Source organism: Rhinopithecus roxellana, chromosome 7 (assembly GCF_007565055.1).
Source record: "Rhinopithecus roxellana isolate Shanxi Qingling chromosome 7, ASM756505v1, whole genome shotgun sequence".
In the NCBI taxonomy this organism is placed as follows: Eukaryota; Metazoa; Chordata; class Mammalia; order Primates; family Cercopithecidae; genus Rhinopithecus; species Rhinopithecus roxellana.
Window position 1 is genome coordinate 138,065,280 of NC_044555.1, and position 24,759 is coordinate 138,090,038.

Here is a 24,759-nt window from a genome sequence, read left to right on the forward strand (position 1 = left end):
GTCCCCACCCCAGATAGACCACCCCAAATAATCCCACACCACTCCTGCTGCCAGCCCTGGGCCACCCGTGGCCAGACTTCTCAGTCTGGAGCGCCCACCACCCCACTGCCTCTGAAGTCACAGGGGATCTGGAGACAGAACGTGGGGTGATCAGTGCAAGACTGGTGAGGGCAGTCTCTGCCAGGCATCAATCTCAGGAACATAAGGGAGGGGTGAGCGTACCCAATCCAATTCCCATCCCCCATTCTCATTCCCATCCCCCACCCCGTTTCCATTCCCATTCCCACTCCCAAACACATCCGCACTCCCATCCCCCACCAGCACCCGTATATTCCCCAACCCCCCACCACTTTCATACCGCCATCTCCCGCACAAAAATTCCCGCCCCATCCACCAACGTCACCCCTCCCTCCCCCTCCACCAACGTCACCCCTCCTTCCCCCTCCACCAACGTCACCCTTCCTTCCCCCATCCACGTTGAATCGGGTTCCGCTTCCGCTTTCAACCCAAGAAAGCCCCAGGTGCCCGGATGTGAGGCCACTGACTTGCACACTGCGGGGTAGAGAGAAGCGAGCTTCTCTGTGTGACCGGTGGCTTGGGATTGCCGGAGGGAAACAGGGCAGGCCCTGTGAGGAGTTAAGGTGAGAGGCTGAGGGAGGACTCAGGAGTCCCCACCCCAGATAGACCACCCCAAATAATCCCACACCACTCCTGCTGCCAGCCCTGGGCCACCCGTGGCCAGACTTCTCAGTCTGGAGCGCCCACCACCCCACTGCCTCTGAAGTCACAGGGGATCTGGAGACAGAACGTGGGGTGATCAGTGCAAGACTGGTGAGGGCAGTCTCTGCCAGGCATCAATCTCAGGAACATAAGGGAGGGGTGAGCGTACCCAATCCAATTCCCATCCCCCATTCTCATTCCCATCCCCCACCCCGTTTCCATTCCCATTCGCACTCCCAAACACATCCACACTCCCATCCCCCACCAGCACCCGTATATTCCCCAACCCCCACCACTTTCATACCACAATCTCCCGCGCAAAAATTCCCGCCCCATCCACCAACGTCACCCCTCCCTCCCCCTCCACCAACGTCACCCCTCCTTCCCCCTCCACCAAAGTCACCCTTCCTTCCCCCATCCACGTTGAATCGGGTTCCGCTTCCGCTTTCAACCAAAGAAAGCCCCAGGTGCCCGGATGTGAGGCCACTGACTTGCCCACTGCGCGGTAGAGAGAAGCGAGCTTCTCTGTGTGACCGGCAGCTTGGGATTGCCGGAGGGAAACGGGCCAGGCCCTGTGAGGAGTCAAGGTGAGACGCTGAGGGAGGACTCAGGAGGCCCCCACCCCAGGTAGATGACCCCAAATAATCCCAGACCACCCCTGCTGCCAGTACTGGGCCACCCGTGGGCGGACTTCTGAGTGTGGGGCGTCCACCAACCCAATATCTCTGAAGTCGCAGGGGACTCTGGAGTCAGAGCTTGGGGTGATCAGTGCAAGACTGGTGAGGGCAGTCTCTGCCGGGCATCAACCGCAGAACCTTAAGGGGGGGGTGAGCGTACCCCAGTCCTATTCCCATCCCCCATTCTCATTCCCATCCCCCACCCCCGTTTCCATTCCCATTCGCACTCCCAAACACATCCACACTCCCATCCCCCACCAGCACCCGTATATTCCCCAACCACCCACCACTTTCATACCGTCATCTCCCGCACAAAAATTCCCACCACCGTCACCCCTCCCTCCCCCCACCGTCACCCCTCCCTCCCCCCACCGTCACCCCTCCCTCCCCCCACCGTCACCCCCTCCCTCCCCCCACCGTCACCCCTCCCTCCCCCCCCCGTCCCCCCTCCCTCCCCCATCCAGGTTGAATCGGGTTCCGCTTCCGCTTTCAACCCAAGAAAGCCCCAGGTGCCCGGATGTGAGGCCACTGACTTGCCCACTGCGGGGTAGAGAGAAGCGAGCTTCTCTGTGTGACCGGCAGTTTGGGATTGCTGGAGGGAAACGGGCCAGGCCCTGTGTGGAGTCAAGGTGAGACGCTGAGGGAGGACTCAGGAGGCCCCCACCCCAGGTAGACGACCCCAAATAATCCCGGACCACCCCTGCTGCCAGTCCTGGGCCACCCGTGGGCGGACTTCTGAGTGTGGGGCACCCACCACCCCAGTGCTTCTGAAGTCGCAGGGGATTCTGGAGTCAGAGCTTGGGGTGATCAGTGCAAGACTGGTGAGGGCAGTCTCTGCCGGGCATCAAAATCAGGACCTTAAGGGTGGGGTGAGCGTACCCCACTTCTTTTCCCATCCCCCATTCTCATTCCCATCCCCCACCCCGTTTCCATTCCCATTCGCACTCCCAAACACATCCGCACTCCCATCCCCCACCAGCACCCGTATATTCCCCAACCCCCCACCACTTTCATACCGCCATCTCCCGCACAAAAATTCCCGCCCCCTCCACCAACGTCACCCCTCCCTCCCCCACCGTCACCCCTCCTTCCCCCATCCACGTTGAATCGGGTTCCGCTTCCGCTTTCAACCCAAGAAAGCCCCAGGTGCCCGGATGTGAGGCCACTGACTTGCGCACTGCGGGTTAAAGAGAAGCGAGCTTCTCTGTGTGACCGGCAGCTTGGGATTGCCGGAGGGAAACGGGCCAGGCCCTGTGAGGAGTCAAGGTGAGACGCTGAGGGAGGACTCAGGAGGCCCCCACCCCAGGTAGACGACCCCAAATAACCCCGGACCACCCCTGCTGCCAGTCCTGGGCCACCCGTGGGCGGACTTCTGAGTGTGGGGCACCCAGCACCCCAGTGCTTCTGAAGTCGCAGGGGATTCTGGAGTCAGAGCTTGGGGTGATCAGTGCAAGACTGGTGAGGGCAGTCTCTGCCGGGCATCAACCTCAGGACCTTAAGAGTGGGGTGAGCGTACCCCACTTCTATTCCCAACCCCCATTCTCATTCCCATCCGCACTCCCAAACACATCCGCACTCCCATCCCCCACCAGCACCCGTATATTCCCCAACCCCCCACCACTTTCATACCGCCATCTCCCGCACAAAAATTCCCGCCCCCTCCACCAACGTCACCCCTCCCTCCCCCACCGTCACCCCTCCTTCCCCCACCGTCACCCCTCCTTCCCCCACCGTCACCCCTCCTTCCCCCATCCACGTTGAATCGGGTTCCGCTTCCGCTTTCAACCCAAGAAAGCCCCAGGTGCCCGGATGTGAGGCCACTGACTTGCGCACTGCGGGTTAGAGAGAAGCGAGCTTCTCTGTGTGACCCGCAGCTTGGGATTGCCGGAGGGAAACGGGCCAGGCCCTGTGAGGAGTCAAGGTGAGACGCTGAGGGAGGACTCAGGAGGCCCCCACCCCAGGTAGACGACCCCAAATAATCCCGGACCACCCCTGCTGCCAGTCCTGGGCCACCCGTGGGCGGACTTCTGAGTGTGGGGCACCCACCACCCCAGTGCTTCTGAAGTCGCAGGGGATTCTGGAGTCAGAGCTTGGGGTGATCAGTGCAAGACTGGTGAGGGCAGTCTCTGCCGGGCATCAACCTCAGGACCTTAAGGGTGGGGTGAGCGTACCCCACTTCTATTCCCATCCCCCATTCTCATTCCCATCCCCCACCCCGTTTCCATTCCCATTCGCACTCCCAAACACATCCGCACTCCCATCCCCCACCAGCACCCGTATATTCCCCAACCCCCCACCACTTTCATACCGCCATCTCCCGCACAAAAATTCCCGCCCCCCTCCACCAACGTCACCCCTCCCTCCCCCACCGTCACCCCTCCTTCCCCCATCCACGTTGAATCGGGTTCCGCTTCCGCTTTCAACTCAAGAAAGCCCCAGGTGCCCGGATGTGAGGCCACTGACTTGGGCACTGCGGGTTAGAGAGAAGCGAGCTTCTCTGTGTGACCGGCAGTTTGGGATTGCCGGAGGGAAACGGGCCAGGCCCTGTGAGGAGTCAAGGTGAGACGCTGAGGGAGGACTCAGGAGGCCCCCACCCCAGGTAGACGACCCCAAATAACCCCGGACCACCCCTGCTGCCAGTTCTGGGCCACCCGTGGGCGGACTTCTGAGTGTGGGGCACCCACCACCCCAGTGCTTCTGAAGTCGCAGGGGATTCTGGAGTCAGAGCTTGGGGTGATCAGTGCAAGACTGGTGAGGGCAGTCTCTGCCGGGCATCAACCTCAGGACCTTAAGGGTGGGGTGAGCGTACCCCACTTCTTTTCCCATCCCCCATTCTCATTCCCATCCCCCACCCCGTTTGCATTCCCATTCACACTCCCAAACACATCCGCACTCATCCCCCACCAGCACCCGTATATTCCCCAACCCCCCACCACTTTCATACCGCCATCTCCCGCACAAAAATTCCCGCCCCCTCCACCAACGTCACCCCTCCCTCCCCCACCGTCACCCCTCCTTCCCCCATCCACGTTGAATCGGGTTCCGCTTCCGCTTTCAACCCAAGAAAGCCCCAGGTGCCCGGATGTGAGGCCACTGACTTGCGCACTGCGGGTTAGAGAGAAGCGAGCTTCTCTGTGTGACCGGCAGCTTGGGATTGCCGGAGGGAAACGGGCCAGGCCCTGTGAGGAGTCAAGGTGAGACGCTGAGGGAGGACTCAGGAGGCCCCCACCCCAGGTAGACGACCCCAAATAACCCCGGACCACCCCTGCTGCCAGTCCTGGGCCACCCGTGGGCGGACTTCTGAGTGTGGGGCACCCAGCACCCCAGTGCTTCTGAAGTCGCAGGGGATTCTGGAGTCAGAGCTTGGGGTGATCAGTGCAAGACTGGTGAGGGCAGTCTCTGCCGGGCATCAACCTCAGGACCTTAAGAGTGGGGTGAGCATACCTCACTTCTATTCCCATCCCCCATTCTCATTCCCATCCGCACTCCCAAACACGTCCGCACTCCCATCCCCCACCAGCACCCGTATATTCCCCAACCCCCCACCACTTTCATACCGCCATCTCCCGCACAAAAATTCCCGCCCCCTCCACCAACGTCACCCCTCCCTCCCCCACCGTCACCCCTCCTTCCCCCATCCACGTTGAATCGGGTTCCGCTTCCGCTTTCAACCCAAGAAAGCCCCAGGTGCCCGGATGTGAGGCCACTGACTTGCGCACTGCGGGTTAGAGAGAAGCGAGCTTCTCTGTGTGACCGGCAGCTTGGGATTGCCGGAGGGAAACGGGCCAGGCCCTGTGAGGAGTCAAGGTGAGACGCTGAGGGAGGACTCAGGAGGCCCCCACCCCAGGTAGACGACCCCAAATAATCCCGGACCACCCCTGCTGCCAGTCCTGGGCCACCCGTGGGCGGACTTCTGAGTGTGGGGCACCCACCACCCCAGTGCTTCTGAAGTCGCAGGGGATTCTGGAGTCAGAGCTTGGGGTGATCAGTGCAAGACTGGTGAGGGCAGTCTCTGCCGGGCATCAACCTCAGGACCTTAAGGGTGGGGTGAGCGTACCCCACTTCTTTTCCCATCCCCCATTCTCATTCCCATCCCCCACCCCGTTTCCATTTCCATTCGTACTCCCAAACACATCCGCACTCCCATCCCCCACCAGCACCCGTATATTCCCCAACCCCCCACCACTTTCATACCGCCATCTCCCGCACAAAAATTCCCGCCCCCTCCACCAACGTCACCCCTCCCTCCCCCACCGTCACCCCTCCTTCCCCCATCCACGTTGAATCGGGTTCCGCTTCCGCTTTCAACCCAAGAAAGCCCCAGGTGCCCGGATGTGAGGCCACTGACTTGCGCACTGCGGGTTAGAGAGAAGCGAGCTTCTCTGTGTGACCGGCAGCTTGGGATTGCCGGAGGGAAACGGGCCAGGCCCTGTGAGGAGTCAAGGTGAGACGCTGAGGGAGGACTCAGGAGGCCCCCACCCCAGGTAGACGACCCCAAATAACCCCGGACCACCCCTGCTGCCAGTCCTGGGCCACCCGTGGGCGGACTTCTGAGTGTGGGGCACCCACCACCCCAGTGCTTCTGAAGTCGCAGGGGATTCTGGAGTCAGAGCTTGGGGTGATCAGTGCAAGACTGGTGAGGGCAGTCTCTGCCGGGCATCAACCTCAGGACCTTAAGGGTGGGGTGAGCGTATCCCACTTCTATTCCCATCCCCCATTCTCATTCCCATCCCCCACCCCGTTTCCATTCCCATTCGCACTCCCAAACACATCCGCACTCCCATCCTCCACCAGCACCCGTATATTCCCCAACCCCCCACCACTTTCATACCGCCATCTCCCGCACAAAAATTCCCGCCCCCTCCACCAACGTCACCCCTCCCTCCCCCACCGTCACCCCTCCTTCCCCCATCCACGTTGAATCGGGTTCCGCTTCCGCTTTCAACCCAAGAAAGCCCCAGGTGCCCGGATGTGAGGCCACTGACTTGCGCACTGCGGGTTAGAGAGAAGCGAGCTTCTCTGTGTGACCGGCAGTTTGGGATTGCCGGAGGGAAACGGGCCAGGCCCTGTGAGGAGTCAAGGTGAGACGCTGAGGGAGGACTCAGGAGGCCCCCACCCCAGGTAGACGACCCCAAATAATCCCGGACCACCCCTGCTGCCAGTCCTGGGCCACCCGTGGGCGGACTTCTGAGTGTGGGGCGTCCACCAACCCAATACCTCTGAAGTCGCAGGGGACTCTGGAGTCAGAGCTTGGGGTGATCACTGTAAGACTGGTGAGGGCAGTCTCTGCCAGGCATCAACCTCAGGACCTTAAGGGTGGGGTGAGCGTACCCCACTCCTATACCCATCCCCCATTCTCATTCCCATCCCCCACCCCGTTTCCATTCCCATTCCCACTCCCAAACCCATCCACACTCCCATCCCCTCCAGCACCCGTGTATTCCCCAACCCGCCGCCACCACCTTCATACCGCCATCTCCTGCACAAAAATTCCCGCTCCCTCCACCAACCTCTCCCCTCCCACCCCCATCCACGCTGAATCAGGCTTCGCTTCCGCTTTCAACCCAAGGAAGTTCTAGGTGCCCAGATGTGATACCACTGACTTCCACATTGGGAGTTAGAGAGAAGCGAGCTTCTCTGACGGGCACCTTGGGTTTGGCAGAGGGAAGTGGACCAGGCCCTGTGAGGAGTGAAGGTGAGACGCTGAGGCAGGACTCAGGAGTCCCCACCCCAGATAGACGACCCGAAATAATCCTGCACCACTCCTGGTGCCAGCCCTGGGTTACCCATGGTGGATTTCTGAGTCTGGGTCACCCATCACCCCGACTGCCTCTGAAGTCTCCGGGGACTATGGAGTCAAGAGTATGTAGTGATCAGTGCAAGACTCGGGGGGCATGGTCGGCCAGGCATCAACCTCACGACCAAAAGAGAGGGCTGAATGTACCCCAATCCTATTCTCCTTCCCCACCCCGATTCCCATCCTCCACCCCATTCGCATTCCCAAACCCATTCACACCCCCATCCCCCACCAACACCCCTATCCTCCCCAACCACCAAACACACTCATACCGCCATCTCATACCCAAAAATACCTGCCCCCTCCATCAACCTCACCCCTCCCACCCCCATCCAGATTGAATCAGGCTCTGCTTCCGCTTCCATCCCAAGAAAGCCCCAGGTGCCCGGACATGATGCCACTGACTTGTGCATTGGGGGTTAAAGAGAAGTGAGCTTCTCTGTCTCACCGGCACCTTGGGATTGCCGGAGGGAAACGGGCCAGGCCCTGTGAGGAGTCAAGGTGAGACGCTGAGGGAGGACTCAGGAGGCCCCCACCCCAGGTAGATGACCCCAAATAATCCCAGACCACCCCTGCTGCCAGTACTGGGCCACCCGTGGGCGGACTTCTGAGTGTGGGGCGTCCACCAACCCAATATCTCTGAAGTCGCAGGGGACTCTGGAGTCAGAGCTTGGGGTGATCAGTGCAAGACTGGTGAGGGCAGTCTCTGCCGGGCATCAACCGCAGAACCTTAAGGGGGGGGTGAGCGTACCCCAGTCCTATTCCCATCCCCCATTCTCATTCCCATCCCCCACCCCGTTTCCATTCCCATTCGCACTCCCAAACACATCCACACTCCCATCCCCCACCAGCACCCGTATATTCCCCAACCACCCACCACTTTCATACCGTCATCTCCCGCACAAAAATTCCCACCACCGTCACCCCTCCCTCCCCCCACCGTCACCCCTCCCTCCCCCCCCCCGTCACCCCTCCCTCCCCCCACCGTCACCCCTCCCTCCCCCCACCGTCACCCCTCCCTCCCCCCACCGTCACCCCTCCCTCCCCCATCCAGGTTGAATCGGGTTCCGCTTCCGCTTTCAACCCAAGAAAGCCCCAGGTGCCCGGATGTGAGGCCACTGACTTGCCCACTGCGGGGTAGAGAGAAGCGAGCTTCTCTGTGTGACCGGCAGTTTGGGATTGCTGGAGGGAAACGGGCCAGGCCCTGTGTGGAGTCAAGGTGAGACGCTGAGGGAGGACTCAGGAGGCCCCCACCCCAGGTAGACGACCCCAAATAATCCCGGACCACCCCTGCTGCCAGTCCTGGGCCACCCGTGGGCGGACTTCTGAGTGTGGGGCACCCACCACCCCAGTGCTTCTGAAGTCGCAGGGGATTCTGGAGTCAGAGCTTGGGGTGATCAGTGCAAGACTGGTGAGGGCAGTCTCTGCCGGGCATCAAAATCAGGACCTTAAGGGTGGGGTGAGCGTACCCCACTTCTTTTCCCATCCCCCATTCTCATTCCCATCCCCCACCCCGTTTCCATTCCCATTCGCACTCCCAAACACATCCGCACTCCCATCCCCCACCAGCACCCGTATATTCCCCAACCCCCCACCACTTTCATACCGCCATCTCCCGCACAAAAATTCCCGCCCCCTCCACCAACGTCACCCCTCCCTCCCCCACCGTCACCCCTCCTTCCCCCATCCACGTTGAATCGGGTTCCGCTTCCGCTTTCAACCCAAGAAAGCCCCAGGTGCCCGGATGTGAGGCCACTGACTTGCGCACTGCGGGTTAAAGAGAAGCGAGCTTCTCTGTGTGACCGGCAGCTTGGGATTGCCGGAGGGAAACGGGCCAGGCCCTGTGAGGAGTCAAGGTGAGACGCTGAGGGAGGACTCAGGAGGCCCCCACCCCAGGTAGACGACCCCAAATAACCCCGGACCACCCCTGCTGCCAGTCCTGGGCCACCCGTGGGCGGACTTCTGAGTGTGGGGCACCCAGCACCCCAGTGCTTCTGAAGTCGCAGGGGATTCTGGAGTCAGAGCTTGGGGTGATCAGTGCAAGACTGGTGAGGGCAGTCTCTGCCGGGCATCAACCTCAGGACCTTAAGAGTGGGGTGAGCGTACCCCACTTCTATTCCCAACCCCCATTCTCATTCCCATCCGCACTCCCAAACACATCCGCACTCCCATCCCCCACCAGCACCCGTATATTCCCCAACCCCCCACCACTTTCATACCGCCATCTCCCGCACAAAAATTCCCGCCCCCTCCACCAACGTCACCCCTCCCTCCCCCACCGTCACCCCTCCTTCCCCCACCGTCACCCCTCCTTCCCCCACCGTCACCCCTCCTTCCCCCATCCACGTTGAATCGGGTTCCGCTTCCGCTTTCAACCCAAGAAAGCCCCAGGTGCCCGGATGTGAGGCCACTGACTTGCGCACTGCGGGTTAGAGAGAAGCGAGCTTCTCTGTGTGACCCGCAGCTTGGGATTGCCGGAGGGAAACGGGCCAGGCCCTGTGAGGAGTCAAGGTGAGACGCTGAGGGAGGACTCAGGAGGCCCCCACCCCAGGTAGACGACCCCAAATAATCCCGGACCACCCCTGCTGCCAGTCCTGGGCCACCCGTGGGCGGACTTCTGAGTGTGGGGCACCCACCACCCCAGTGCTTCTGAAGTCGCAGGGGATTCTGGAGTCAGAGCTTGGGGTGATCAGTGCAAGACTGGTGAGGGCAGTCTCTGCCGGGCATCAACCTCAGGACCTTAAGGGTGGGGTGAGCGTACCCCACTTCTATTCCCATCCCCCATTCTCATTCCCATCCCCCACCCCGTTTCCATTCCCATTCGCACTCCCAAACACATCCGCACTCCCATCCCCCACCAGCACCCGTATATTCCCCAACCCCCCACCACTTTCATACCGCCATCTCCCGCACAAAAATTCCCGCCCCCTCCACCAACGTCACCCCTCCCTCCCCCACCGTCACCCCTCCTTCCCCCATCCACGTTGAATCGGGTTCCGCTTCCGCTTTCAACTCAAGAAAGCCCCAGGTGCCCGGATGTGAGGCCACTGACTTGGGCACTGCGGGTTAGAGAGAAGCGAGCTTCTCTGTGTGACCGGCAGTTTGGGATTGCCGGAGGGAAACGGGCCAGGCCCTGTGAGGAGTCAAGGTGAGACGCTGAGGGAGGACTCAGGAGGCCCCCACCCCAGGTAGACGACCCCAAATAACCCCGGACCACCCCTGCTGCCAGTTCTGGGCCACCCGTGGGCGGACTTCTGAGTGTGGGGCACCCACCACCCCAGTGCTTCTGAAGTCGCAGGGGATTCTGGAGTCAGAGCTTGGGGTGATCAGTGCAAGACTGGTGAGGGCAGTCTCTGCCGGGCATCAACCTCAGGACCTTAAGGGTGGGGTGAGCGTACCCCACTTCTTTTCCCATCCCCCATTCTCATTCCCATCCCCCACCCCGTTTGCATTCCCATTCACACTCCCAAACACATCCGCACTCATCCCCCACCAGCACCCGTATATTCCCCAACCCCCCACCACTTTCATACCGCCATCTCCCGCACAAAAATTCCCGCCCCCTCCACCAACGTCACCCCTCCCTCCCCCACCGTCACCCCTCCTTCCCCCATCCACGTTGAATCGGGTTCCGCTTCCGCTTTCAACCCAAGAAAGCCCCAGGTGCCCGGATGTGAGGCCACTGACTTGCGCACTGCGGGTTAGAGAGAAGCGAGCTTCTCTGTGTGACCGGCAGCTTGGGATTGCCGGAGGGAAACGGGCCAGGCCCTGTGAGGAGTCAAGGGTGAGACGCTGAGGGAGGACTCAGGAGGCCCCCACCCCAGGTAGACGACCCCAAATAACCCCGGACCACCCCTGCTGCCAGTCCTGGGCCACCCGTGGGCGGACTTCTGAGTGTGGGGCACCCAGCACCCCAGTGCTTCTGAAGTCGCAGGGGATTCTGGAGTCAGAGCTTGGGGTGATCAGTGCAAGACTGGTGAGGGCAGTCTCTGCCGGGCATCAACCTCAGGACCTTAAGAGTGGGGTGAGCATACCTCACTTCTATTCCCATCCCCCATTCTCATTCCCATCCGCACTCCCAAACACGTCCGCACTCCCATCCCCCACCAGCACCCGTATATTCCCCAACCCCCCACCACTTTCATACCGCCATCTCCCGCACAAAAATTCCCGCCCCCTCCACCAACGTCACCCCTCCCTCCCCCACCGTCACCCCTCCTTCCCCCATCCACGTTGAATCGGGTTCCGCTTCCGCTTTCAACCCAAGAAAGCCCCAGGTGCCCGGATGTGAGGCCACTGACTTGCGCACTGCGGGTTAGAGAGAAGCGAGCTTCTCTGTGTGACCGGCAGCTTGGGATTGCCGGAGGGAAACGGGCCAGGCCCTGTGAGGAGTCAAGGTGAGACGCTGAGGGAGGACTCAGGAGGCCCCCACCCCAGGTAGACGACCCCAAATAATCCCGGACCACCCCTGCTGCCAGTCCTGGGCCACCCGTGGGCGGACTTCTGAGTGTGGGGCACCCACCACCCCAGTGCTTCTGAAGTCGCAGGGGATTCTGGAGTCAGAGCTTGGGGTGATCAGTGCAAGACTGGTGAGGGCAGTCTCTGCCGGGCATCAACCTCAGGACCTTAAGGGTGGGGTGAGCGTACCCCACTTCTTTTCCCATCCCCCATTCTCATTCCCATCCCCCACCCCGTTTCCATTTCCATTCGTACTCCCAAACACATCCGCACTCCCATCCCCCACCAGCACCCGTATATTCCCCAACCCCCCACCACTTTCATACCGCCATCTCCCGCACAAAAATTCCCGCCCCCTCCACCAACGTCACCCCTCCCTCCCCCACCGTCACCCCTCCTTCCCCCATCCACGTTGAATCGGGTTCCGCTTCCGCTTTCAACCCAAGAAAGCCCCAGGTGCCCGGATGTGAGGCCACTGACTTGCGCACTGCGGGTTAGAGAGAAGCGAGCTTCTCTGTGTGACCGGCAGCTTGGGATTGCCGGAGGGAAACGGGCCAGGCCCTGTGAGGAGTCAAGGTGAGACGCTGAGGGAGGACTCAGGAGGCCCCCACCCCAGGTAGACGACCCCAAATAACCCCGGACCACCCCTGCTGCCAGTCCTGGGCCACCCGTGGGCGGACTTCTGAGTGTGGGGCACCCACCACCCCAGTGCTTCTGAAGTCGCAGGGGATTCTGGAGTCAGAGCTTGGGGTGATCAGTGCAAGACTGGTGAGGGCAGTCTCTGCCGGGCATCAACCTCAGGACCTTAAGGGTGGGGTGAGCGTATCCCACTTCTATTCCCATCCCCCATTCTCATTCCCATCCCCCACCCCGTTTCCATTCCCATTCGCACTCCCAAACACATCCGCACTCCCATCCTCCACCAGCACCCGTATATTCCCCAACCCCCCACCACTTTCATACCGCCATCTCCCGCACAAAAATTCCCGCCCCCTCCACCAACGTCACCCCTCCCTCCCCCACCGTCACCCCTCCTTCCCCCATCCACGTTGAATCGGGTTCCGCTTCCGCTTTCAACCCAAGAAAGCCCCAGGTGCCCGGATGTGAGGCCACTGACTTGCGCACTGCGGGTTAGAGAGAAGCGAGCTTCTCTGTGTGACCGGCAGTTTGGGATTGCCGGAGGGAAACGGGCCAGGCCCTGTGAGGAGTCAAGGTGAGACGCTGAGGGAGGACTCAGGAGGCCCCCACCCCAGGTAGACGACCCCAAATAATCCCGGACCACCCCTGCTGCCAGTCCTGGGCCACCCGTGGGCGGACTTCTGAGTGTGGGGCGTCCACCAACCCAATACCTCTGAAGTCGCAGGGGACTCTGGAGTCAGAGCTTGGGGTGATCACTGTAAGACTGGTGAGGGCAGTCTCTGCCAGGCATCAACCTCAGGACCTTAAGGGTGGGGTGAGCGTACCCCACTCCTATACCCATCCCCCATTCTCATTCCCATCCCCCACCCCGTTTCCATTCCCATTCCCACTCCCAAACCCATCCACACTCCCATCCCCTCCAGCACCCGTGTATTCCCCAACCCGCCGCCACCACCTTCATACCGCCATCTCCTGCACAAAAATTCCCGCTCCCTCCACCAACCTCTCCCCTCCCACCCCCATCCACGCTGAATCAGGCTTCGCTTCCGCTTTCAACCCAAGGAAGTTCTAGGTGCCCAGATGTGATACCACTGACTTCCACATTGGGAGTTAGAGAGAAGCGAGCTTCTCTGACGGGCACCTTGGGTTTGGCAGAGGGAAGTGGACCAGGCCCTGTGAGGAGTGAAGGTGAGACGCTGAGGCAGGACTCAGGAGTCCCCACCCCAGATAGACGACCCGAAATAATCCTGCACCACTCCTGGTGCCAGCCCTGGGTTACCCATGGTGGATTTCTGAGTCTGGGTCACCCATCACCCCGACTGCCTCTGAAGTCTCCGGGGACTATGGAGTCAAGAGTATGTAGTGATCAGTGCAAGACTCGGGGGGCATGGTCGGCCAGGCATCAACCTCACGACCAAAAGAGAGGGCTGAATGTACCCCAATCCTATTCTCCTTCCCCACCCCGATTCCCATCCTCCACCCCATTCGCATTCCCAAACCCATTCACACCCCCATCCCCCACCAACACCCCTATCCTCCCCAACCACCAAACACACTCATACCGCCATCTCATACCCAAAAATACCTGCCCCCTCCATCAACCTCACCCCTCCCACCCCCATCCAGATTGAATCAGGCTCTGCTTCCGCTTCCATCCCAAGAAAGCCCCAGGTGCCCGGACATGATGCCACTGACTTGTGCATTGGGGGTTAAAGAGAAGTGAGCTTCTCTGTCTCACCGGCACCTTGGGATTGACAGAGGGAAGCGGGCCAGGCCCTGTGAGGAGTCAAGGTGTGACCATGCGGGAGGACTCCGGAGGCCCCCATCCCAGATAGACGACCCCAAATAATCCCGGACCACTCCTGCTGTCAGCCCTGGGCCACCCGTGGGCAGACTTCTGAGTCTGGGGCACCCACCACCCCACTGCCTCTGAAGTCGCTGGGGACTCTGGAGTCACAGCTTGGGGTGATCAGTGCAAGACTGGTGAGGGCAGGCTCTGCTGGGCATCAACCTCAGGACCGTAAGAGAGGGCTGAGCTTACCCCACCCTTATTCCTATCCCCTACCCCCTTCCCATCCCCACCCCGTTCCCATTCCCACTCCCAAACCCATCCACACTCCCATTCCTCTGTAGCACCCCTATCCATCCTCCCCAATCCACCACCATCCTCATACCGCCGTCTCCCACCCCAAAAAACCTGCCCCCTCCACCATCCTCATCCCTCGCACTGCCATCCATGCTGAATCGGGTTCTGCTTCGGCTTTCAACCCCAGGACGCCCCAGGTGCCCGGATATGAGCCAATGACTTGCGCGTTGGGGTTAGAGAGAAGCAAGCTTCTCTGTCTGACCCGGAGCTTGGGATTGGCAGAGGGAAGCGGGCCAGGCCCTTTGAGGAGTGAAGGTGAGATCCTGAGGGAGGACTTAGGAGGCCCCTACCGCAGATAAACGACCCCAAATAATCCTGCACCATTCCTGCTGCCAGCCCTGGGCCACCCTTGGGCAGACTTCTGAGTCTGGGTCCCCCAGCACTCCACTGCCTCTGAAGTCACAGGGGACTCTCGAGTCAGAGCTTGGGGGGATCAGTGCAAGACTGGTGAGGGCAGGCTCTGCCAGGCGTCAGTCTCAGGACTGTAAGAGAGGGCTGAGGGTCCCCCACTCCCATCCCCCACCCCGTTCCCATTTTCATCCACACTCCCAACCCCATCTACACCCCCATCCCCCACCAGTACCCCTATCCTCCCCAAACTCCCACCGCCCTCATATCCCCACCCCAAAACCTCTACCCCCATCCAGGCTGAATCACCGCCCTCATATCCCCACCCCAAAATCTCTACCCCCATCCAGGCTGAATCAGTTTCCACTTCCAGTTTCAACCCAGGGAAGCCCCAGGTGCCCGGATGCGATGCCAGTGACTTGCGCATTGGGGTTTAGAGAGAAGCTAGCTTCTTGGTCTGACAGGCAGCTTGGGCTTGGCAGAGGGAAGCCGGCCCAGGCTCTGTGAGGTGGCAAGGTGAGAAGCCGAGGGAGGACTCGGGAGACCCTCCCCACTGCAGGTCGATGACCCCAAATAATCTAGCACCACTCCTGCTTTCAGCCCTGGGTCACTCGTGGATGGACATCTGAGTCTGGGGCTCACCACCCCACTGCCGCTTAAGCCGCAGGGGACTGTTCAGTCAGAGCTTGGTGTAATCAGTGCAAGACTGGTGGGGGCAGGCTCTGCTAGCCGTCAATGTCAGGACCCTAGGAGAGGGTGGAGCGTCCCCCACCCCATTCCTATCCCTTGCCCTGTTCCCATTCCCATCCGCACTCCCAACCCCATCTGTACCCACATCCCCCACCTGTGCCCCTATGCTCCCCAACACCCCCCACCAGCCTCATGCCCCCCTACCTTCATCCCCATCCGTGCAGAATCTGGTTACACCCCTGATTTCAATCCAGGCAACCCCTGGGTGGCCGGATGTGATGCCACTGACTTGTGCATTGGGTATTAGAGGGAAGCGAGGTTCTGGTTCTGAGGGGCGGCTTGAGATTGTCAGAGGGAAGGGGGCCCAGGCTTTGTGAGCAGGCAGTCAGACTCTGAGGGAGGATTCAGGACACCCATATCCCTAATAGAGGGTCCCAGCCCTGGACCACTCCACGGAGGCTGACTTCTCAGGCTGGGCCGCCTCTTCCAGCTTCCCACCCCACCACCACCTGTCCCCACACCCCGTCCCCACAGGAGACTCTGGAGTCAGAGCGTGGTGTGACCATGGAAGGGATGCTTAGGAAAGGGCACCGTCTGGGCTCTGCCAGGCATCAAGGTCAGGAATCTCAGGGAGGGCTGAGGGCCACCAAGAGTCCACTGCAATCCCCACTCCCATGACCCAACCCCCCCCTTCATTGCCATTCCCACCCCATCCACCACCCTTACACCTCAACCCAGATCTCCATCCGCTCTGCCTTTCTACCCACACCCCTCCCACCGGAACCCCCACCCTGGCAGAATACAGTTCAGCCCCTGCTGTCAATCCAGGAAAGTCCCTGGTACCCGAATGTGACACCACTGACTTGCTCATTGGGAGTTAGAAGCGAGGTTCTCCTTAGGGGGAGCTTGACATCAGCAATGAGAAGTGAGCCCAGGCTCTGAGGAGGCAAGGTGAGAGGCTGAGGGAGGTCTCAGAAGGCTCCCCCGCCCAGATAGAGGGCCCCAAGTAATCCAGCACCACCCCTACTGCCAGCCCTGGACCACCCAGGAAGCCGACTTCTCAGGCTGGGCTGCTCCCCACCACCACCCCTGTCGCAACCCGTTTGTTTAAGCCACAGGGGACTCTGGAGTCAGAGGTTGGTGTGATCAGGGCAGGGCTGGTTAGGAGAGGGCATGGCCCAGGATCTGCCAGGAATCAAAGTCAGAAACCTGAGAGGGAACTGAGGTCTCCCAAGATCCCACTCTAACCCCCATTCCCACAAATCCGCTACCACTTCGCTGCCCCATTTCCCATTCCTTGCCCTCCAACCTCACCAGGCAGAATCCAGTTCCCCTTCTGCTATCAATCCAGGGAAACCCCAGACTTGATGCTGGGATGTTTTGGGGGTCAGAGAGAATCGAGGGCATGGTCCTGAGGGGATAATTGAAATTGGCTGAGGGGAGCAGGCCCAAGCTCTGTGACGAGGCAAGGTGAGACTGATGAAGGACTGAGGAGGCCCCCACTCCAGACAGAGGACCCCAAACAATCCAGCTCAGCCCCTGCTGCCAGCCCTGGACCACCCGGGGGAAGACTCAGGCTATGCCGTCCCAGCTCCCACTGCCCTAAAGCCACGGGGGACTCGAGTCAGAGCTTGGTGTGTCCAAGGCAGGGCCCAGGCTCTGCCTGGCATCAGGATCAGGACCCTGAGAGGGAACTGAGGGCTCTACATTCCCACCCCTTCCGCATTCCAACATCCCCCCACCATCCAGATCCTCAACCCCATCCCCAATTCCGTTTTGCAGAATCCATATTTTCCCCTGCAGTCAACCCACGGAAGACTTGGGAATGGTCAGGCACTTGGATCTTGACATCCACATCCAGGGCTGAAGGAGGGAAGGGGCTTGGTATCATGACCAGAGCCTCAGGGTAGCAGAGGGAGGACCCTGGCCCTCCTGGGAGATGAGGAAGGCCTCAGGAGACCCAGCACCCCAAGGCAGGGAGCCCACCCCACCCCGTCTGAGAATAGGTGCCGCCTCTTTTAGCCTCGGGAATCCAAGGGATGGTGACTCAGGTCAGCAGAGGGGTGGGTTCCAGCCCTTCCAGGGTCAAGGAAAGGAAGACGAGGGAGGACTCGGGGGGCCTTGCATTCCAGATCAGTGGAGAGCTGGGCCCTGGGAGGTCCTGAACAAGGTAGCCACATGTACCTCATGTTTCCTGCACCTTCGAGGTCACAGAGAGGAGAGGGCTATGGTCTGAGGATACCTGTGGCTCAGAAAGATGGGACCCCACAGAGTCTGGCTGTCCCCTGTTCTTAGCTCAGGGGGGACCAGAGCAGGGATGGCCTTATGTGCCAGTCTTACTTGTACCATAGGCAGGAAGTTGGAGAACCTTCAGGGAGATGAGGTCTTGGAGTAAAGGGGCAATGTCTGCTCATTTCAGGGGGTTGGGGGTTGAGGAAGGGCAGGCCCCATTGGGAGCAAACATGAGTGACCCACAGGAGGCCATCAGAACCCTCACCCCAGGACCAAAGGGGTCAGCTGTGGGCACCCCACACAGGGGTGACAGGATGTGCCTCCTCATTTCGGATTCCAGATCTCAGTGAGGTTAGGACCTTGTTCTCAGAGGATTACTCAGGTCAACACAGGGACCCCCATCTGGTCGACGGACACAGTGGTCTCAGGATCTGCCAAGAGTCCTGGTGAGGAATGTGAGGGAAGATTGAGGATACCACAGGGCCAGAACGCAGACGATGACCCCACAGAAATCATCCTTGCTCCTGTTGTCACCCCAGAGAGCATGGGCTTGGCTGTCTGCTGAGGTCCCTCTCTTGTCCTGGGATCACTGATGTCATGGAGGGGGAGGCCTTGGTCTGAGGGGGCTGTACCCAGGTCAGTAGAGGGAGGGTCCCAGGCTCTGCCAGGAGTTGAGGTGAGGACCAAGCAGGCTCCTCACCGAGGACACATGGGTTCCAATGAATTTCGACATCTCTTGCTGTCGTTCTTCAGAGGACCTAGGCACATGTGGCCAGATGTGGGGCCCCTCATGTCCTGTTTCCTCTCAGGCATGTGAGCTCTTGATCTGAATTTCTCAGGCCAGCAAAAGGGCGGGATCCAGGCCCTGCCTGGAGAAATGTGAGGGCCCTGAGTGACCACAGAGTGGACCATCCACTATGAGAGTGGGGACCTCACAGAGTCCAGCCTGCCCTCTTGATAGCACTGAGGGACTGGGACTGTGCTTATAGTCTGCACCCTAAGGGCCCATGGATTCATCTCCTAGGAGCTCCAGGAACAAGGCAATGAGGGCTTGATCTGAGACTTGTGTCTTCAAGTCACAGAGCAGAGGATGCACAGGCTGTACCAGCAGTGAATGTTTGCCCTGAATGCACACCAAGGGCCCCACCTGCCACAGGACACGTGGAACTCCAGAGAGTCTGGCCTCACCTCCCTGTTAGTCCTGTAGAATAGACCTCTACTGGCTGGCTATATCCTGAGATGCTCTCTCACTTCCTCCTTTAGGTTCTCGGGATAGGCCAACCCAGAGGACAGGATTCCCTGGAGGCCACAGAGGAGCACCAAGGAGAAGATCTGTAAGTAAACCTTTGTTAGAGCCTCCAAGATTCGGTTCTCAGCTGAGGCCTCTCACATGCTCCTTCTCTCCCCAGGCCTGTGGGTCCCCATTGCCCAGCTTTTGCCTGCACTCCCGCCTGCTGCCCTGACCAGAATCATCATGTCTCTTGAGCAGAAGAGTCAGCACTGCAAGCCTGAGGAAGGCGTTGAGGCCCAAGAAGAGGCCCTGGGCCTGGTGGGTGCCCAGGCTCCTGCTACTGAGGAGCAGGAGGCTGCTGCCTCCTCCTCCTCTCCTCTGGTCCCTGGCACCCTGGAGGAAGTGCCTGCTGCTGGGTCAACAGGTCCTCCCCAGAGTCCTCAGGGAGCCTCCGCCTTACCCACTACCGCCAACTTCACTTGCTGGAGGCAACCCAATGAGGGTTCCAGCAGCCAAGAAGAGGAGGGGCCAAGCACCTCGCCTGATCCAGAGTCCTTGTTCCGAGAAGCACTCAGTAAGAAGGTGGATGAGTTGGTTCATTTTCTGCTCCTCAAGTATCGAGCCAAGGAGCTGGTCACAAAGGCAGAAATGCTGGAGAGAGTCATCAAAAATTACAAGCACTGCTTTCCTGTGATCTTCGGCAAAGCCTCCGAGTCCCTGAAGATGATCTTTGGCATTGATGTGAAGGAAGTGGACTCCGCCAGCAACACCTACACCCTTGTCACCTGCCTGGGCCTCTCCTACGATGGCCTGCTGGGTGGTAATCGTATCTTTCCTAAGACAGGCCTCCTGATAATCATCCTGGGCACTATCGCAATGGAGGGCGACTCCGCATCTGAGGAGGAAATCTGGGAGGAGCTGAGTGTGATGGATGTGTATGATGGGAGGGAGCACAGTGTCTATGGGGAGCCCAGGAAACTGCTCACCCAAGAGTGGGTGCAGGAGAACTACCTGGAGTACCGGAAGGTACCCGGCAGTGATCCTGCACGCTACGAGTTCCTTTGGGGTCCAAGGGCCCTGGCTGAAACCAGCTATGTGAAAGTCTTGGAGCATGTGGTCAGGGTCAATGCAAGAGTTCGCATTTCCTACCCATCCCTGCGTGAAGCAGCTTTGAGAGAGGAGGAAGAGGGAGTCTGAGCATGAGTTGCAGCCAGGGCCGGGGGGGTGGGGTGGGGGCTGGGCTGGGCCAGTCATCTGACGGCTCTGTGCAGCAGCTTCCCCTGCGTTCTGTAGCTTGAGGCCCATTCTTCACTGTTTGAAGAGAGTAGTCAACATTCTTAGTAGTGGGTTTCTGTTTTATTGGGTTACTTGGAGATTTATCTCTGTTTCCTTTTAGAATTGTTCAAATGTTCCTTTTAATGGATGGTTGAATGAACTTCAGCATCCAAGTTTATGAGTCGTAGTCACATATATTGCTGTTTATATAGTTTAGGTGTAAGAGTCTTTAGATTGTATTCAGATTGGGAAATCCATTCTATTTTGTGAATTGGGACATAATAACAGCAGTGGAGTATTTAGAAATGTGAATTCACCGTAAGATATGTGAGATAAAGAAATTAAAAGATACTTAATTCCTGCCTTTTACATACTCAGTCTACTCTGTAAAATTTAAAAAATATATATGCATACTTGGATTTCCTTGGCTTCTTCGTGAATGTAAGAAAAATTAAATCTGAATAAATAAATCTCTCTGTTCACTGGCTCATTTTTTCTCTATGCACTGAGCATCTGCTCTGTGGAAGACCCAGGATTAGTAGTGGAGATACTAGGGTAAGCCAGACACACACTTACCTGTAGGGTATTAGAGTCTAGGAGCTGCAGTCATAATTAAGGTGGCAAGATGTCCTCTAAGATGTAGAGGAAAAAGAGGAGTGTGGGTATGGGGCTCCAGGTGAGAGTGGTCAAGTGTAAATTCCCTGTGTGGGGCCTTTTGGGCTTTGGGAAACTGCACTTTCTTCTGAAGGATCTGATTGTAATGAAGCCTGGTGGGTCAAGGACCAGATCCTCAGAGAGAGAGGGAAAAGCCCAGATTGGAAAAATGCTCTGAGCAGTTCCTTTTTGACAGTGGATGAACAGAGAAACCTCTACCTGGGGCAAGAATGGAAGGTGTCTTGTGAACACAGTGCATGAGCTAGGTGATGGACACCCATTATTTGCAAGGGTTTCCTGTGAAATAAGCTTGTGTCTCCCCAAAAGGGAGACCCAGAAGCTACTGGCCAGGTGCTTTTCTACCTGGCTGGGAGAACCAGAACTGACATGCCTAATTAGGCATTCTAATTAGGTTATCTCAAGTGCAATTTGACCAATTGTAAGCAGGGACTAGATTTTGGGTGGTAACAATGAAAATAGTGGTATGGATGGAAAAGCAGCTGGGAGCGAGGGAAGGAGTTGGTCTTTGACTCAAATTCTAGGAGCTTTGAGCTGCATCTGGCTGGGGAAATCTCCCACACACCCAAAGTTTGAGGCACATTCTCTAAGTGGTAATTCTTACTGAATTTTATGGATGAAACTTCCTTATTTGGCTAATGATTCCATGCCGTATTGAGTTGGATATTCTCTGATCAGTCCTGAAGAACAATGACAACAAAATCCCAGAATGCTAGGGTCTGAGGTCAAATAATATCAGAAATAACAGCCATCTGCCATTACTTAAACTTCTAATTTAATTCCAGGCCCTGAGCCAGGTGCTTCAACTACATTGCACACACTCCAATAGCCCTACTAGACAGGACTTACCACATCTGCTTAAAGAGAAGGCTCACAGGGCTTGTGAATTGGGACATAATAACAGAGTATTTCCTGGGTATCCCCAGGATCATGTGGCTAGTAAGGAACAGGGCTGGAACAAGACCCCTGCTCTGAATGTCTTGAGAGTCCATGCTGTCCCCATTCCCCCCAGCCTGAGGGTGACCTCCCGACTGGTATTCATTTCTCAGCACTGCACCATGTCTCTCAGGTGACAAAAATAAGGACCTTGAGGCCAACATTACTAAAAGCAGGCTTGGCAATGAGAATCAAACACCATTTATGGGGCTGGTTTGTGCTGGGTTCCTTGAGAGCTGAGTCTGCCCAGGTGTGGGCATTTCTGTCCAGTCCCAGCAGTTTCTGAAACTACAGCGCATTTCCTCTGGTCACTTCCATGTGTCCTATCTGACTCTGGAACCTGACCTGCTGACCACCTTGCCACTGGTCCCCACAGAACAACCCAAATCACCTGTTCACCTCTTGACATTCCTTCTCCCTGTAGAAGTCCTCTGGCTGTTCCGTCTCTCACCCAGGAAGCCATGTGATACAAGCAATCTTTTTAATATAAAATTCACATAGGGACAGTGACTTTTAGACAACTGGGTGTCACTCTGGTTACCTTCAACACAGTCTCCAAGTGTTTTCCAAATGGGTTGAGTAGAGTCTGATTTGCCATATTATCCATCATTTTTTGGCATGTCACCCTGAAGTTAAAGGGGGTTTGGAACCACCTTGATACTTGAAATTGGACTTTAACAGGGGGTTTTATTTGGAATCCAGCTCTGAACACATACACAGATGAATGCTTTAAAACCAAAGCCTCCCTCATGAGTATTAGGTGGCGAAAAACTTTGAAAATCCCAGTGGAGCAACCATGTACATACTGAGGCTGAATTCCTATATCTCTATAGTCTCCCAGGAGGTGAAAAATGATTCCTTGGAATACATGTCAGCTCTGATGAAAAAGGAATAATTGAGCAACCTTATACTGCCTCTTGTATGCTTACCTGCCCCATGGAAAAATACTGACTTTCAGTGTGCCTAGAGGCACTGACGGGTGTTCAGGTATGTGGAGGGTAGCAGAGTCTCACAGGTTAAGATTTTAACCAGGAATCAAATGGAAAAAAATATTCTCGGCCTACTTAGAGGGAGCTAAATGAGAAGAACTTAGGAACACAAAGAAGGAAATAACAGACACAGAAGTCTACTTGAGGCAGGGAGGGTGGTAGGAGGGAGAGGATCAGAAAAGATACCTATTGGATACTGGGCTTAATACCTGGATGATGAAATAATATATACAACAAACTCCTGTGACTCTTGTTTATGTACGTGACAAACTTTCACATGTACCCCCAAACCTAAAATAAAAGTTAAAAAAAAAAAAAAGGTATTGCAAAGGAAAGCCTTTCTGCTGAGACTTTCAAGATTCTTGTACAGTTGTGATCCTACATTTGAAAACATCAGTCACATATTAGCCACTTGAACAAGCCGGAGAACTTCAAGGCAAATTTGACCTTCTCAGAAACTCCTAGAAATGAGATGGATTGTGTAACACCAAATTATAATATTAATAGTTGCCTTTTATTGAGCACTTACTATGTAACAGTTTATGGGGGAGACTATAGTACTCACCCACACCTTGTCTTCCTCTCTTTCTTTGACACATAGGCACAGTTCACTTGCAGTTAGGAAGAGTAGTGTGACAACCTATTACCACTGAAACAAGAGCAGAAGCATTGTTTGTCACATCCAGGCACGTGACAGCCAATGTGCCATTTCCATGCTTTCTCCCTCCTTTCAATGGCAAACATGGCAGCTTCAGCTTGAGATGATGGAATCACAAGGTGGAAGTAACATGGATCCCCAAGTCATGTGGGAGTGGAGAGTCTCTGCCAAACCAAGTCAGAACTTAGGTGTGCATAAAATAAACTTCTGTTGTGTCAAGCCATTGAAATTTCACGGTTTGTTGCATCAGCTAGCAGTTACTTTAACTGACACAGGTGCTACTTCTGTGTTAGATGTAAATATTTTTTATTTAAAAGGTAGTAGTTCGTATATTCTTATTGCAAAAATTATAGGAATGTAGATAATTTACAATTTTAAACTTTGCAAAGCTCTTCCACGGTTTAGCCCCCTCCTCAGAGGTCCCACAATTAACCATCTGGTGTGTATTATTTTAAAGCTGACTCTAGGCTCTTCACTGACACATAAGCTATAACAATATATTATTTTTATTTAATATAAGAGAATAATGATGTACATATTGACCTGCCATTTGTATTTGTCCCTTCATAAAATGGATATGGGATCTTTCCACAACAGTACATATATACATCTATCTCTCTTGAAACTACTTTCTATAATTCTAAAGTAGGCATGCACCATAATTAATTAAACTCTTTCTTCCTAATAAACACATACATTATTTACCATTTGCTGTATGATAAACTGAATAAAATATATATCTTTGAATATGAATTATTGAGCAAACATGAATGTTTTCTTATAAGAAATGTATTAACATGGGTATTGGGTTAAAATGAAAAAGTTGTTAATAGTTTAACATTTTATAAACATTTTAAAATTTCATTACAAAAAATGCTGTACCAATTCACATTCTAATAAAAATCACAGATTATTTAATATTCTGAAATATGGACAGGACATTTCTACTTTGCTTTGAGAAGGATTTGGTCAGACTCAACAGGAGCCAGGGACGTGGAGCAGAGAGGACACCCTCAGGCCGTGAGGGTCATTGGGAGGATCCAGGGGAGAGCAATTGCCAGAGTATATGAGAGAGACTACATGTGAAACCAGGTCCACGAGCCCCAGGCAGGCTGGTACTCAGCGCTCTGAATCCAGAGTTCAGCCCAGTGGGGTCAGGAACCTGAGGAAGAAAAGTGGGAAGGGAAGAGGGGGAACAGGACAACAAACAGAAATAGATTTGGGAAATTGGGCACCATCATCACCAATTGGACTGGACCCTGTGATCTGAATGCACAGGCCTATTGGCTGA

At 56.7% G+C, this 24,759-nt stretch overlaps 1 protein-coding gene across 9 annotated transcripts; it reads left to right on the forward strand.

Moving 5' to 3' along the window:
• The first annotated feature begins 1,215 nt into the window (after window positions 1-1,215).
• MAGEA4 (MAGE family member A4) lies at window positions 1,216-20,693 on the forward strand. Of its 9 annotated transcripts, XM_030934063.1 has the most exons (4): window positions 9,621-9,654; window positions 15,250-15,301; window positions 18,971-19,041; window positions 19,117-20,693. In XM_030934063.1, exon 4 carries the CDS (start codon window positions 19,182-19,184, stop codon window positions 20,133-20,135), a length of 954 nt encoding a protein of 317 aa, XP_030789923.1. In that variant the 5' UTR covers window positions 9,621-9,654; window positions 15,250-15,301; window positions 18,971-19,041; window positions 19,117-19,181; the 3' UTR covers window positions 20,136-20,693. The 9 variants fall into 9 exon arrangements, with proteins under 9 accessions (XP_030789922.1, XP_030789923.1, XP_030789924.1 ...); XM_030934062.1 differs by lacking the exons at window positions 9,621-9,654; window positions 15,250-15,301 and adding an exon at window positions 1,216-1,307; XM_030934064.1 differs by lacking the exon at window positions 15,250-15,301 and having other exon boundaries at window positions 9,621-9,705.
• The last annotated feature ends 4,066 nt before the right edge of the window (window positions 20,694-24,759 follow it).

What these genes read in the sequence shown, in the direction of transcription:
- MAGEA4 (XM_030934060.1), top strand. Translation starts at nt 19,098, where the DNA reads ATGCTCCTTCTCTCCCCAGGCCTGTGGGTCCCCATTGCCCAGCTTTTG.